General features: G+C 36.6%; 2 protein-coding genes and 1 pseudogene across 5 annotated transcripts; 1 reads left to right on the top strand and 2 right to left on the bottom strand.

Annotated features, from left to right (window-relative positions):
• The first annotated feature begins 1,249 nt into the window (after positions 1 to 1,249).
• On the top strand, positions 1,250 to 5,606 carry LPXK (tetraacyldisaccharide 4'-kinase family protein). 3 transcript variants are annotated; one of them, XM_086576673.1, is made up of 9 exons: positions 1,250 to 1,766; positions 1,856 to 1,979; positions 2,592 to 2,825; positions 2,938 to 3,087; positions 3,526 to 3,735; positions 4,395 to 4,454; positions 4,656 to 4,736; positions 4,923 to 5,077; positions 5,426 to 5,606. In XM_086576673.1, exons 1-9 carry the CDS (start codon positions 1,513 to 1,515, stop codon positions 5,481 to 5,483), a joined length of 1,326 nt encoding a protein of 441 aa, XP_086432799.1. In that variant the 5' UTR covers positions 1,250 to 1,512; the 3' UTR covers positions 5,484 to 5,606. The 3 variants fall into 3 exon arrangements, with proteins under 3 accessions (XP_086432799.1, XP_086432801.1, XP_086432800.1); XM_086576675.1 differs by having other exon boundaries at positions 1,253 to 1,766; positions 5,402 to 5,606; XM_086576674.1 differs by having other exon boundaries at positions 1,253 to 1,766; positions 5,399 to 5,606.
• A 134-nt stretch (positions 5,607 to 5,740) lies between these two features.
• Positions 5,741 to 7,214, bottom strand: LOC147483228 (uncharacterized). Its single transcript, XM_086576677.1, has one exon. The coding sequence runs from the start codon at positions 7,191 to 7,193 to the stop codon at positions 6,159 to 6,161; it is 1,035 nt and encodes a 344-aa protein (XP_086432803.1). The 5' UTR covers positions 7,194 to 7,214; the 3' UTR covers positions 5,741 to 6,158.
• A 743-nt stretch (positions 7,215 to 7,957) lies between these two features.
• LOC147483227 (conserved oligomeric Golgi complex subunit 4-like) lies at positions 7,958 to 15,776 on the bottom strand (annotated as a pseudogene). The gene is made up of 2 exons (XR_015204129.1): positions 14,133 to 15,776; positions 7,958 to 9,312 (listed from the first exon to the last, which is right to left on the bottom strand). The product of XR_015204129.1 is annotated as a conserved oligomeric Golgi complex subunit 4-like (transcript).

The following is a 15,776-nucleotide window of genomic DNA, read 5'->3' as shown; positions in this document are numbered from 1 at the left end:
TAACCAATTCGGGTAATTTTTTTTTTCTTTATAACTATACATTATGTTTCTTGCAATTATTATTTTTAGGTGAGATTTGGATTTCCTTTGCAAATAGTATGTGATAGATTCTTTCACATGTGAATGTGACAAATTTCAAATTGGTCTTATAATACAGTAACCAAAGTTATTCCATAAGGAAAAACCTATTCCCACTTGGTTTGTGTTACAATCCCAAGAGGCATCTGTGGTGAGCTAGTACCAATTGTTGTTTATTTGTGGCCATATATGTAAATGGTTATTTTTGGAGAAAGATTTTTCATTATTTGTAATGAAAGTTGTAGCTCTACGTATAATGTTGAAAACATTTGTATGTTTTTGATTGAAAACAATGTCATTTATACTAATCCAAATGAAAAACATAATAGTGGCGAAATTACTTATAGTGTTCCATAAAATGGTTTTATCGTGTAGGTTAGAGCAAATAATACTAATAATAGTACTGATTGAATCAGTTTGGTTCCAGTGGTCCGTTCTAATGGAAAGTTTAGAAGCATACCAAATATGCCTTAGCATATTGCAATGGAAAAACTCATGAGAAGTAGATTCCACTTGGTTATTGCAGCGCGAGCAAGTTGTAGAGTTAGTAATAGTCTTATTCCTCAAGTTCTCTCTTGTGGGAAGGCTGTTTGTGACAGCTTCAAGAGGAACAACTTGACTCTTTCTGTTGTATCCGTATTCCATATTTGTTTCCAGAGGTGCAAATTATGCTCGTTTTCGTCTGTCTTTGAGCTGAGGTATTTGTAGACAGATTTTACGCTTAGTTCCCCATTTTGCTCTTTCATCCATCTGATGATGTCTCCATGTTCATTCTGACTGAGTGATATTTTCAAAATTTTCCTCACAATGTTAGGAAGAAAAAGCCTATCCAGAATATTTGTTTTCCATGTGCGGTTTTCCGAGTCTATTAGATTGGCTACTCTCTTGTAAGGGTTATTTAATGGCGGGGGCCAAAAGGTTTTTTGTTTGGCAAAGTAGGTATCCAGGGATCCATCCATATGTCTATTTCATTTCCTTATCCAATGTGCCAGCATAACTAAGGGAGGATTTCATCTCTTGCATTGATAATACCTCTCTAGATCTTTGAGGCGCCTCTTGGACATTTAACTAAAATGATTAGTTTCCCTCCTGCATATTTCTTTAGAGGCCTATGGTTTGTCCAATTCTTTTACTATTCTCCAGAATAACTTTGTTTGTAAAGCAGTATTGTGGTGAGAAGTAAGTCTGATTCCAAGTCCACAACAAGATTTAGGTTTACAAATCTTGTTCCAACATGTATAATGAATCTTATTTGTATTGTCTTTTGTTTTTCCCCAAAAGAAATTTGCATTAAAAGAGTCTAGTTTATTTTGAGTTGAATTGCAATTTTTTCAAACAAAAAATTGATTAGGGTTTTATAATTTTATATATCACAGCCCTTTAATTTGACCCCCACATTAAACATTAAAAATCCAAAAACTGGGACGAAAACCAATGCCGCACCCCATTGGAAGAGGCATGCATATATATAATGTTCTTACTTGGTTATTTTTCAAATTAAAAAAAAAAATGGAACGCACTAAAAGACTAGTAAACCAAATAGCTTATACTTCACCTCAAAACTTCTCAAACCTTCCACTTCTCCAACGTTCACTAATCCCATTTCTCTACACTGTTTCTTCACTCTACAAACTTGTTCTCTCGCTTCGTCACAATCTCTACCACTTTGGTCTCTTCAAAAAACAAAGGTACCCCGCCCTTTTTTTTTAAACTCTTTTACTTAACTTTGAACTGAAGTTTACTGTGATTATTGACTGTGTTGAAAATGTATTGTCAGGTTACCTGTTCCAGTTATAAGTGTTGGTAATTTGACTTGGGGTGGAAATGGAAAGACACCTATGGTTGAGTTTTTGGCTCTTTTGTTTCATCAAGCTGGAGTTTCTCCTCTCATTCTTACTAGAGTGAGTTTTTTCTTGAATGTAATGCACTGGGGTTGTTCAATTTAATGTTTTTAGATAATTACTATGTGTTTAGATATGTTTGTTTGCCTATTAATGTGTTGGGGAAGTTTGTGACAAGTTAGATTGAAGCTTTTGTTGGTTTGAATTTGAGTATGTGTTTGATTTTTTGGGCTAGAGGGATAAATTTTTGTTCCCTTTCTTGATTTGTGGGATTAGAAGGCTTTAGAATATGAACCTGTGTCTCAGTGTTTGTGCAGCCCTACTACATGTAGGTGTTTGTGAGATCAAAACTTGCTAGTGGCGCCTAGGGGAGTATAATTACTCCATGGTCAATCTGCCTTCAGACCGTGTTCCCTTAGAGCCAAAAATGGCTCCCATGGAATTTGGATACCCTCAAAAGAGTTAGGTACTTCCAAGAGCAGGTCTATGCCTATTTGGAGTTAAGGACTGAAAGTCTGTTTTTCACATTAACTTATATGAAAATTTCCCAAAGTGCTGGCTTTTTAGTTAATATCAATCAGTTTCCATAATTACTATTCTGGTTTTTGGATAAGCTTATTTGCCTGGGAAGAATGTGGATGGGCTGGTGCTGAAGGTTTCTTTCTCTTGCAGGGTTATGCCGGTGGGGATGAAGCTAAAATGCTTCAAAGGCGTCTTTCCGCAACATCTGCAAAGATTGGTGTGGGTGCTAATCGATCTGCTACTGCTGCTTGCTTTTTTGAACAATATGGTTATCTGGATCCACGTAATTGTAAATGGATCGAGAAGCTTTGCACAAACCAGGAACTGGAAAGTAGTTCGTATTCAGAAAATATTGGTGCTATAATTCTTGATGATGGAATGCAGGTTATCTGCTCTTTTCTTTAGCTATTGAATACTTGAATCAGGATACATGGTATTCTTGTTCATCTAGGGGTTATTGACTTCTTGTACTACTTTGTGGTTATGAACAAGACAGCACTGGAGTTTGTATCGTGACGTGGAAATTGTGATGGTAAATGGGATGAAGCCATGGGGGAACAATCAATTGCTTCCACTTGGACCTCTACGAGAACCGTTGGCTGCACTTGATCGAGCAGATGTTGCAGTAATCCATCACGCAGATATGGTATGTATAATTGGATCCTTGAAGCTTGTTTCTTTGTGTGCTCTCATCTTTGTACAGTAACTCCATATTCCTGCTAAGATTAAATAATTCAACTTTTGGTGATTCTGTGCTTGTAAATAAAGTTTGACATTTCAATCACATGGTCAGTTGTATAGGCTTACATTCTTTCTTGGTAAATTGTGGTGGACTTTTGGTTTAGATTTTTGGTAAGAAGAATAATGCAGCATTAATATCTGCTGAATACCACAATGAAATATGTTTATGTAACATGAGCTCCGATCCTAAATTATTTTTATTTTTGTTTTTCTCTTTTGTGCATTTTGCATTTTTTAAAGGTGTTGAAATAGCAAAAATTTGTCTAAATTGAACGCTGCTGTATTCTTTCCTTTGGTTCTATGTTTTCTTTTGTTCTTAGTTTTTTTGCTTTATTTCATGTAGATATCGGATAAGGAGCTGAAGCTTATTGAGTTTATGATACATGAAGTGAATGAAGGACTTCCCATTTTCTTCACTACCTTGTCTCCTTCATGCTTCTTTGTAGTCGACAACTGTTATTCCAAATTGCCTTTAAATGTGGTACATAATAAGATTGCATTATGTGTTTCTGCCATTGGTTCCGCAGATGCATTTATTCGGCGGATTGAAAAGGTGTCTCTTCTTCTTTCACCATTTTTAAAAAAAATATATATATAAATATATCATGGCGCTTATATATAATTAGTCAATATCTTGTCTGATAGTTTTTAATTCGATGAGTTTTGAATCAGTGATGTGGTTGAGATGCAATGGCCAGTACTGTATTTGCTTTTTAGGAGTTACCTTAGATTGATATATGGGAATATCCTAGATATAGCAGTCATTTTGTTAAATTTGGGCTGCAAAATACTCACTGTACAGATCACTTACTTTACTAAGCTTTGGTTCATCAACAAAATAATGGTTTTGGTGCCTATTTTCCTTGATTCATAAACAATAATGGCACAATCATTTGGAATGACCTTAAAAAGTGTAGCTTGGCAGTACTTCTATGATTGTGACTGCCACAATATCACCTGCCACTGTTTCCTTGGAGGAGTGTGAGATTCTTGGGGGACTAGGTTTTCTGTCTTTGTTTATGCACCACACACTCGCACAGTAAGCCCCAGAGTCCAGGGGACTCTGTGCTTGGGGGAGTGTAGGTGGGGAGGGAGAGGTACTTCTTCTCTTCCTCGGAAATTCTCCCCTTTCTTTTTCGTTGAGGATATTCTTTTGTTCTTTCATACTTAGCAATATCAGAGAGATGCTGACCTTAAAGTTACTTGCTGCAGTTAGGACCATTGTATGTTGATCGATTGGACTTCAGTGACCATCATTTTTTTCAAGCCAAGGTGAGTCATTCTGTCTTTTGTATTTGATGTCTGTATCTGTGGCAGGGACACACTTTCATGGTTTTATGACCAATGATTTCCGATTAGTTTTTGTGGAAACTTTCATATTACACACTGATGATGCATCAAAGGAGCTGTAGGCCTTCTCATTACATGAATCTAATATTATCTCAAGCTTCAGTTTCTTTGTGATCTTTGTAGGACGTTGAGATTATCACAGAAAGACTAGGAAAGCTTCATGATGAGTTTGGTCTCAAGCCTGTTGTTGTGGTGACAGAGAAGGTGAGTAGACCCTGGAACACCTAAGTAGCTTTATGAAAATAAGAAGTCTTTGTTGACCTACTTTATTTTTCATTTTGAGAAAGAGTTTCCATACCCTTTCTTTCATTTATGTCTTTCCTCAAGTATCAAATTTGACTCGCAGCTGTATTTTTCCTTTCATACTACTGATATAATTTAAATAAGCAGGATTATGATCGCGACCCCATAATTCTGAAAGATTTGTGTCCTTATGAAGTTCTAGTTCTCTCTTCCTATTTGGAGATCATGCCTTTCATGGCATGTACAGAGGCGAGATTTAGGAAGTTCTTGAAGAAGCTTTTAGAGAGTAAAGTTTCTACAAGGTACGTTTATACAAATGGTGTGTAAGTGCGAGCATCAGACCAACAATTTTGTGTCTGCCTCGTGATATGTGTTTGGTATTAATCACATGTGATGCTCTATTATCCAAGTTTTAACTGTAAACATGTGATAACTAGCTTATAAGAATATACAATCTTGATAATCAGTTATGAAATTGTGGATCTTCAAGCTGTTTCAAGTGTACCATCTGTGCAATTCTTTTGGTCGAAAGTCTTCACTCCTTAATGTTTTGTTTATAGCCTTGCTAATAGACCTTTCAATGCTGTTATTCTGCACATTTCCTTAAAAAAAAATCCCCCCAGTAGGTAAGCTTCATTTTTAATGCACAGAGGTGAAAGATGCATCAGTTCATCAAAAGTGAATGCAAGATGTTGCAGAACACAATAGTGACTAGCATGCATTGGCTCAAAATAGATGAATGATTTCTACAGAGCTTGTAATCAAGAGTTGACGAAACACATTTGTTTTGTGCCAGCCTGCACTCTTCAGTCTTCACAAATCTAACAAAACTTCCCTCCACACTCTTCGCAAGGGTTTGACTGACTGACTGACTGACTGACAATTGAAATGTAAAAGCAAGACAGCAACTTGCTATGACGCAAAATGGATTGTTACATCATGAAGGGATCTGCAATGCTTCTTGGTGGAGAAAAACGCTTAATGTACTGCTGAATTTCGTAATGTAATGTACAGTTGTATTGTAAGCATGGCTTTATAATATTTCATAGGCCTCCAAAGGGAGCAGTTTTAGTACAAATCCATTAGTTTTTCTCTTTATTACAAAGTATGATATTCCTAGTACAGAGCTCACTTCATTAGAAATGAAATCTTCCATGCCATGCCAGGTTCCTATAATTAACATTGTTGCCAAATCAAGTCAAGTCTTTCTCTAGCAAGCTTCAGATATGATGCTCACTTATTTGTGAGATCTCTATTGTAACTTTGTCAGTGATAATTGTTATGGCTTTCTCTGAACGGAACTGGAACTAGTTGCTGCACTGTACGCAGCTCAAAACATGTGAACACTAATTCGTTTCTTCAAAATCAGGTGCGGATAGTTTGTCAGTGATACTTGCTATGGCTTTCTCTGAACGGAACTGGAACTAGTTGCTGCACTGTACGCAGCTCAAAACATGTCGTAAACTGAACACTTGAAGAAGCACTACTCGTTTCTTCAAAATCGGGCGCGGATAGAGTTGTCTTATAGCTCTCCACAGCGTCTTTTGGATGACCCCTTGCAATGGAAACCCAATGACCTTTTCCCATCTCAGAAATCGAAAACTCCCATTCTTTCAATTCCATGCCATCAATATGACAGGATACATTAGTCCAATCATCATGTCCAAACTCCAATCTGTCTAATTTATACCCTAATCCAGCTCCTATAGCCTTAATAAACGCCTCCTTTAAACACCAATACTTACAGAACTGCGACAAAATGTCTTCACAAGTCCCAGCACTAACAGTGTTCTCCCATTCATTACTCGTAAAATGTGCTGAAAAGTTTTTAACAAACTCGAGCGCGCTTTCTTGCCTAGGCACTACAAGAGAAACAATATCCAATCCCACAATGTAAAATGGTTCAGAAACTATTCCGACGTAGTCCCCATCATGTGATACATTAAAGTTAAAATTCGCATATTCTACATTACCTATATTGGTTTGATCTAAATAAGGCTTTCCTTCAAGTGTTCTCTTGATTACTATTTTGTCGAAAGGAATGTTCATAACTTCATGCACTAAACTATACTGAAGCCATCTACTAACAAGTGCTCTTTTCCTATCATTCAAATGAACAAACCTGGTTATAGAAGAGTGCTCATGCTGAGGTAGTATTGATAATATGAAAGAGAACTCTTCACGAGATGGATTCCACACTGATATATCTACTATCCATCTTTGGACACCCTTTTCCATTATGGTATATGTAATATACAAATTAAGTTGCTGCTGCCATACGCTTTTGCGATCAATTGTTGTTGAAACAAATGAAGATGTCAACGCACCAAAGGAATAAATGAAGAGCCGTCCTAAATTGTTTAATTTGTTGGTACATCCTAGTAAAATGGGCCTGGATCCTAGTATATCGAGGTCCATATAATTTGGATTTGCTGGACCTCATCATCAGTCATTTCATTTTCCTCGTCAAATCCAATTAACCAATTCTTCTAAATCCAATCCACGTATTCCAAAATCCAAATAGGCATTTTCTTTAGATCTGGGCTACCACGAGGATATCTCTATATAGATGAGTGTTCTGAGACCGTTGGATCTGAGATCCAATGATCCGAAAATCAAAAACAAAAAAGTAGAGAGAGAATATAGATTTGTTTTTGATTTTCGGACCGCTCGGCTGGCATCCCTATGAGGATATCCTCGGGTAGACGAACTCTTTTCTTTAATGTACCAAAAGTCAACTGCACTTAATGTGCACCAAATCCACACCCCTCAAACCAAGGGTTGATTTTTTTGAATGAAAATTTTCACATAAACCCAAATCTCAATAATCTCAATGAACCCTCAAATAATAATATCGCAAAAGTTTCAAAACAAACACGTGCTAAACCAATGTCACTCTTAAGTGAACTCACCCATAAGCCATAACCCAATTGAAAACCGTACACATCAAAGAAGAAGAAGAATTGTGGTCCTAAAGTTTTAATTTGTTTTTTTTTTTGGTTGGATAATGCCCTGGTCCTAAAGTCACAAAAAAGCCCATCACCAAACATCGAGCAATAACTACTTGTGCACGTGCATAGCACTTGAGACGGGATATTAATTTAACAAAAACTACTAAAAAGTAAAATGGGCAGTATGAAACACGAATAAGCCAAAACAAAATTGCATAAACTCACTCAAAACATGAAAATGAAGATGAATTTCATGAGCTCAAAATTTTACATTGTATATCAGAACCTTTTAACATTGTACAAACAAAAAAGTGTTAAAAAATATTACTTGATTCCTAAGCTTCAATGTAAAATCTGCAAAACGACATACCTTCAACATGAGACTGCTATTTGAGACTATACTCATCTTGTTCCTTTTCTTCTGATCACCGATATTGTTCATCTTCTTTCTGCCAAATAGCTTACAAGTTCTCTCGGAATCAAAGACATACAGGTCTAGCATCCTCTTATAATGACCTTGTTCTATTTCCTCCTTCACATGATGGAGGAGGAGAGTTTCAATAATAAAATCTTCCCAATCAATATTAGCAACATTTTCTCTCTGAATAATACCAGGTGCATTCTTCACTATATTCTCAACCGCAACATTCAAACGACGAAACAATAGAATACTCAGGTAACTCTAGTTCCAAATACCGAGTAACTCTAACAACCATGCTACCTAGCTTGTGTAATGCACACCCAATAACGACCGCGACTTCCACCATTGATAAAGACAACTTATCCTTCCTCATTATAACATAACAAGAAGCCCCCACAAGTATTATAACATAACAACAAGCCCCCACAAGTACATTATTAAACCAATTCCCACTCCCAAACTCCCCTTCTGTAATCTCTTCACTCATACGCTTAACTTTGTTTGTACGTGTAGGTGTAAAATTTAGCCATTTACTAATCTCTTGTATTTTTAACTTGGAATAGTAAAGTTTAGTTACTATGTAATTAAAATCACCGTTGTGTGATGACGAACCGACACGTATGAATGTTCCTTGTGGTCTTTCTGAGATGTTGAAATGAGGTTGGAAGTTATCGAACTCATGTCCAAGTTAAGGACAGTTGCCATTTGAGTGAGGCAGTGAACTTGTCTCTGACAGTCCTTTGGGTCATACTGGAGAAATGGCTGACCAGTGCACGTACATCTCTGTTGAGTTGCAAGCCACCAAGTTTGACTGAACTTCTTCTGAATCATGATAACTTCTAGTCTTTTTATGATGAAGTCGATAACAACGTGAACAAATGAATCGAAGTGGTTGGTTGTCATAATAGGTTGGAGCCATGATGCATTTGCCTCAACTGCATGGAGGAGCTTCTGAACCCATGGATCGTTCACTTCATTCTCTGCATATTCAGCTTCAGACAACTCATAGCTGATAATTCCTACGCTGTCCAACACCGGACGGATGCGGGGTGTCACAGCGGTCACAAGCTCCATCCCAGCATTCAAGAGTTGCTTGAAACTGTTGTTCATGTCACCCCGATAAACAAGATTTAACCATCTCTCCGCCAGCCGGTGCTGGGAATGCCTAAGGATAATAGTGCAGAACTGATTAAGAACGAAAGTAAAGCAGGATATCAATAAAATTTTCTATTATATTTTACCAAAAAAAAAAAAATCTATTATATCAAAACGAAAACAGGATTATACAAAACATAAACCACTGAACCACTAAGGACCTCAATACGATGCAAAATGATGAACACACAAAGATTACAATAAGTACACCTCTGATTACAATTTTTTGGTGTTAGCAGAATATGGGAAGTTAGGCGTGGAACACTAAAAGTGCCTCAGAGGCTCTTTACTTTAAATGATATTACCAAAGTGGTGAGGAAGTTGAGAACCGTTTGAGAGAACTATGGTTCAAGCATTAAAAGTACTATTGAAACATTGAAGAATGTTCAACCTTGGCGGTAGTGACTATCTCAAAGAGCCACAAACAACAAATACAAACTTTGTGGAATATTAACCTAAAAGTATTTTAAGTAGACTACTAACTTAAATCTCCTTCTGAAAACATAAAAATCTTGCAACATATATATATGGGAGGGTTACAGCCACTTCACTCCGAAAGTGGAACTACATCATGAAGCAATGCTATCTATCTGTGGAGATGATCTCCCTACCGTAAAGATCATCCTTGCCAAAAATCAGCTCATTAGAAAATTTCCTTTTTCATTTCCCCGTTAATCATTGGTTATGATCAAGCAAGTATGAACCAATAAGTCAGTTTTCACTGGAAATGTCATTCTGCAAAGCGGAGCAATGACATTCTAGTATACTCACTTAAGCAAGCCGCCCAATTGCCCAGAGGTCTTCTTTTCAATGTATCTGAGTGGCAAACTGGCAGTATTAGATTTTCATAACTTGCAACACATGAAGTGGTCAGGCACTCAGGCAGTCAGGCGTTTAAAATTTATCATCAAATCTCTTGTAACAGTTGAGAAGGAACTGCTAGTTGTATATTTTTGATAGGTGATAAGATGCCACTAGTTGACAATCATTACAAGTATATATGGTGTAAATCAAATATTATAATGAACCACCAAAAAATGTTATACTCAAAGATGTAAATCTGTAAAAGGCAACATAAAGACAGGCATTAAACAATTCTTAATACTTGTCATTTTGCAATCTTACTAGAATAAATACCAAATTTTTCTTCCTTCTCAGCAGAATACAATTAAGGATGAAAGACAAAGTATGTTCAACAAACTAATAAATCAAGCACAAGTGTATCGATAACATCAAAACAAGAACAAGGTCATCGCTGATCACAGACTAAAACGACCAAATGTAATGCAGATGTTCCATTCTAACTCGTGGGCAACAACATTCCCAGACCTTATGACTTAAAAATATATTCTTCAAGTGGAACCAACAAAAGAGAACATGCAGCACCTCTGATTATGAATTAGAACTATCGAGCAAAAAAATAAAAGGATTTAGAATTCTACAAGTGCATAGAGCTATTATGCCATGATCAAGCAGAGAAATGCAGTTCAAGCTTCAAAATTATTTATTGAAGCAGTGAAGGCTGGTCAACATCGGCGATACTAAGCTTCATTTCCCCCTAAATCATTACTTATATAGGAGAGTTTATTATCAAGCAACTATAAGCTAATGTGGTTTACAACCAGGAGTGAATTTTCACTGGCAATGCCATTATGCAGGGTCCGACATTCTAGTCTACTCACTAATCTGGCTTACAATTAGGAGTGGGTTTTCACTGGCAACGTCATTATTTGGCACTATTGCTAGAATACCCGCACAATCAGATAAAAACAAAATGGATGTTGAATCCCATCAAATTTTGCAGTGAGTTGGTGTCTTCAGATTATGAACGTACTTTGACTTTGACATTCCATAGTTACAAGTTGAATCCCTTTAGCAAGACATAACTAGACATTAATATGTAAAACATAGCATGGTCTCCGCGGTCCTTTCGTAAACTATTAAGGACCTATAATGAATGTAAAATCCTTCAATCACGTTGCAAAACGATGAGCACACAAACATGGCAGTAAGTAAACCCTCAATTATAATTTTCATGCAGCTACTTATTTATTATATTAATCTCTCAACCTTTGCAGATTTTAGGAAGTTGTGTAGTAAGTGCCAAAAAGCTCTTTCCTACATGCAATATATAATAAGGTGGTGAGAAAGTTGAGAATTGTTTCAGATAATTCAGATCAAGCATCAAAATTACTATTGACGCTGTTCAACATCAGGGATAAGTAACCTGAATACGCCAATTAGTGAAACCTTGAAGTGAGTATGAAGACAAACAACAAATACAAAGTTTTTATTTTCAGAGTATAATAACTCCAATCTCCTTCCCAAAACATGCTTCAACCAACTCTTGCAACATATATGGGTAGGGTAGAGCCACTCCACCCCAAAAGTGGACTTGATCATGAATCAGGGGATAATTATTTGAGGAGATGGTCTCCCTTCCATGGAGATCATCCTTGCAAAATCAGGTCATTTGAATATTTCCTTTATTTTCATTTTCCCCTTAGCCATTGCTAATATAGTGATATAGCATAGTTTATCATCAAACAACTTTAAACCAATGTGGCTTACGATCAGGAGTGGGCCTTCACTGGCATCTGCCATTAAGCAGAGTCAAGCAATGACATCTAGTCTACTCACTTCAGCAAGCCACCAAAGGTCTCTTATATCTGGGAGACAGTATTATAGGTTTTTACTACTAGCAACACACATAAAGGGCTCGGGCATCTAAATTTTCTCATCAGCCAGCAAAGAGGACATCTTCTAAAGATGCAGGCCTAACCAATATCTAGTAACACATGCGACAACGTTACTGGACCACTTATTACATATTATTTGATTGGTGATAAAATGCCACTAGTTGACGACCATTACATACCTACAAATAAAAACGGCGTGGATTAGATAACATGATGAAACTACAAAGAAGAACATATCACAGATGTAAAAGCCACCATCTGTCTGAGTTCTGTTTCTTTTCATTAAAAGACAGACATTAAGCAAAAAAAATTCACTTGTCATTTTGCAATATACTGGCCTAAATACCACATGCTGCTTCCTCTTAGAAGAACACATTTAAGAATAAATAAGAAAGTATGTTAAAGAAATTCATCAGTAAAGCGCATGCATTCTTCACCAAATTCAGTCAGTAGCATCACACAATTTGTGTATACATAAATGAAAATGAAAGGATGATATAAAACGAATCGGGCACATACCTCTACACACTGCTCCTCAATCTCATGTTGTAACTTAAGGACACACTCGCCACTGACATCCATATTGTTTAGAGACGTTGCAAGTTGGGGCCCTCTAGCAAACACATAACTAGACATTAATATGTAACATATAGCACATAACACATTGCAATATTGCATGTTCCCCGCGATCATTTCCCAAACCATTAAGGGCCAATATAGTATAATGAATGTAAAATCATTCAATAACAACGCAAAATGAAGAACACACAAACATTGCAATAAGTACACCCTCAATTATATTTTTTCAGTCAGTTAATTATTTCCCATTATTTATTATATTAATCTTTCAACTTTTATAGGATTTAGGAAGCTATGTAGAAGTGCCAAAAAGCTCTTTACTAAATGTAATATTAGCGAGGAAGTTGAGAATCAATTCAGAGAAATGCAGATCAAGCATCCAAAATTGGTTGAGTTCTAAAAGGACATCACCTGAGGGAATTTAAGGACTGGGTATGTGTTATACTATTATGTAAAACCCAGATCAAATATCTATTATGTATCCTCTCTTTTCTCTCCAGACTTCTTTCTCCATTAAAAATGATAAACTTTTACTAAAACCATCACTGATGCTGTTCAACATAGGGGATAAGTAACAATCTTAAGACGCCAATTAGTGAAACCATGGAATGAGTATAAAGACAAATAACAAATACAAAATTTTCAGTTTCTAAGTACAATATTTCAATCTCCTGCGCAAAACATGCTTCAACCAAATCTCGCAACATATATATGGGAGGGGTAGAACCACTCCACCCCAAAAGGGAAGTAGATCATGAATCAGGGGCTACTTATTTGAGGAGATGATCTCCCTGCCATGGAGATCATCCTTGCAAAAATCAGCTCATTTGAACATTTACTTTATTTTCATTTCCCCCTTACCATTGCTTATATAGTTATATAGCATAGTTTATTATCAAGCAATTTTGAACCAAAGTGGGTTATGATCAGGGTGGGTTTTCACTGTCATCTGCCATTATGCAGAATCAAGCAATGACATTCTATTTTACTCACTTCAGCAAGCCGCCCAAAAGTCTCTTATATCTAGGAGACAGGGAGACAGTATTATAAGTTTTTACTAATAGCAACACACATGACGGGATCAGGCGTCTAAATTCTCTCATCAGCAAAGAGGCCATTCTCTAAAGATGCAGGCCAAACTAATATCTAGTATCACATGCTACAGCATTACTAGACCATTTACGATGCATAATTTGATTGGTGATAGAATGCCACTAGTTGACGACAATTACTTATAAAATTGGCGTAAATCAATATGATAAGATCATTTATTCACAATGGAACAGGATAACATGATGAAACTACAATAAATTACATAAAAACAGACATTAAGCAATTGTGTTTTATTTGTCATTTTGCAATATAATGGCATAAATACCATATGCTGATTCCTTCTTAGCAGAACACACTTAAGGATAAACAAGAAAGGATGTTCAACAAAATCATCAGTTAAGCGCATGCATTCTTCACTAAATTCAGTCAGTAGCATAACACAATTTGTGTATACATAAATGAAAATGAAAGGATAATGTAAATTGAATCAGGCACATACCTCTACGCACTGCTCCTCAATCTCATGTCGTAACTTAAGAACATACTCGCCACTGACATCCATATTGTTTAGAGCCGTTGCAATCTCTATTCCAGTCTTTTGGACACCTGCCCCACCTAAGAACAACTTACTTGGCTCCATCGGTCATTTTCTGTTGCAATGCCTCCTGATACTCATTGCTCAACAAATTCATTGCACCACTAAGCACTGCAAGCACTGAGTTGGAATTTGAAGTTGAGATGGCCCTTCTGCAGCATTTCTGAAGTACATAAAACACATCATCAACCATAGAAGTCGTGAGGCTATCAGGTACATGTTCATCGATCTTTATTGCCTTCCTCACATTCTCCACCATAAAGAATTCCTCCAGAATCACATAAAACCCAGTAATATCCTGAACCACTCTGCTAAAAGTACCACTTTTAAAAGTTTTCGTGGCTCATGGTCCTAGTTCTGGATCAACAGAACTCAATCCCCTACTTTTGGACACCATGAATTCAGTATAATCATCTCCCAATTAAGTGCATAACGACAATATCTCATCAAGATACCGCTCAATTTCTTTTGGATCTGGTCCTTCCACTACTGCAACGGAAAGCAAATTCTTACTATAAGAATTAATATGGGACGCCAATCTAGACAATTTCCTGTACTCCATATACTTCTTCAAAATAAGAGAACCCCTCGAATCACATTCCTCTTGAAGCTCAATAATCGCATAAGCAATAGCATCTTCACCGCAAAGACTTCTCAAAATCTCATCATTCTCTTCCACAGCCAAAACAATATCTCTAAACAAATTCGTCAAACACCCAATGAAATTCACCTCACTCCCACGACCCCCTTGTTCCATAACCTCAACTAAATGTTCATACTCCAATCTAGATCTCATCGCAATAACTTTCTTCAAATAAGCTACATAAACTTGCAAACCTTCTTCCTCCAACCCAAGTGGCAAAAACAACTTAACAAACCTCAATATGCTCGAATGGTCCCGTTGATCCACCGCAGCCCCTAATCTCTTCCTTACAATTCCTTCTAACACTCTCTTCGAATTCAATAGCTCTTCTCGTTCAACCAACCCCTAATCCTTATACTTAGAATCAATCTCCAAAAATGTCTTAACAAACCTCGCGGCATTCTCAAAATCCTCGGCACCCAAGGCCTTTTTCACCCCGACGCAATTTCCCCGTTCGACAATAGCATCAATCCTAGACAATGTAGTAGAAACTCTAGATTGAGCTAAATCCAGTTCTCTAACTTTACTACTAACTTGATCAGCTAAATTGTAAGTAGTTTTCACATTGCTTAACATTGAGTCTGAGTCCATTTTAACTAGTTCTAATACTTGGGCTGATTTGGATAAATTGTTAAGTTTCTTTTCAACATCTGTTTTTGATGAAAGTAAAGTTTGGAGTTGAAGATCTATACCTCTTTGATAAGCTATACATTCATGGAGATGACGTGTCATTGCACCAACGTCTGTTAAGTTACGTATTTGAGATAATGCTTCTGTTGTTCCAAAGTTTAATGATGAAATGTTATTATTTGTTTCTTCCACTTGTTCAGTTTGAGATACGAGGTGAAGCCATTTTTTTTAAGATGAGATTAAACAGTTACATGCCGACTTTGCTCATGGGTTCG

This window comes from Coptis chinensis, chromosome 8, assembly GCF_015680905.1.
Source record: "Coptis chinensis isolate HL-2020 chromosome 8, ASM1568090v1, whole genome shotgun sequence".
NCBI classification, from domain to species: Eukaryota; Viridiplantae; Streptophyta; class Magnoliopsida; order Ranunculales; family Ranunculaceae; genus Coptis; species Coptis chinensis.
Note: the sequence above shows the minus strand (reverse complement) of the source record. Positions and strands in the feature narration are given on the sequence as shown.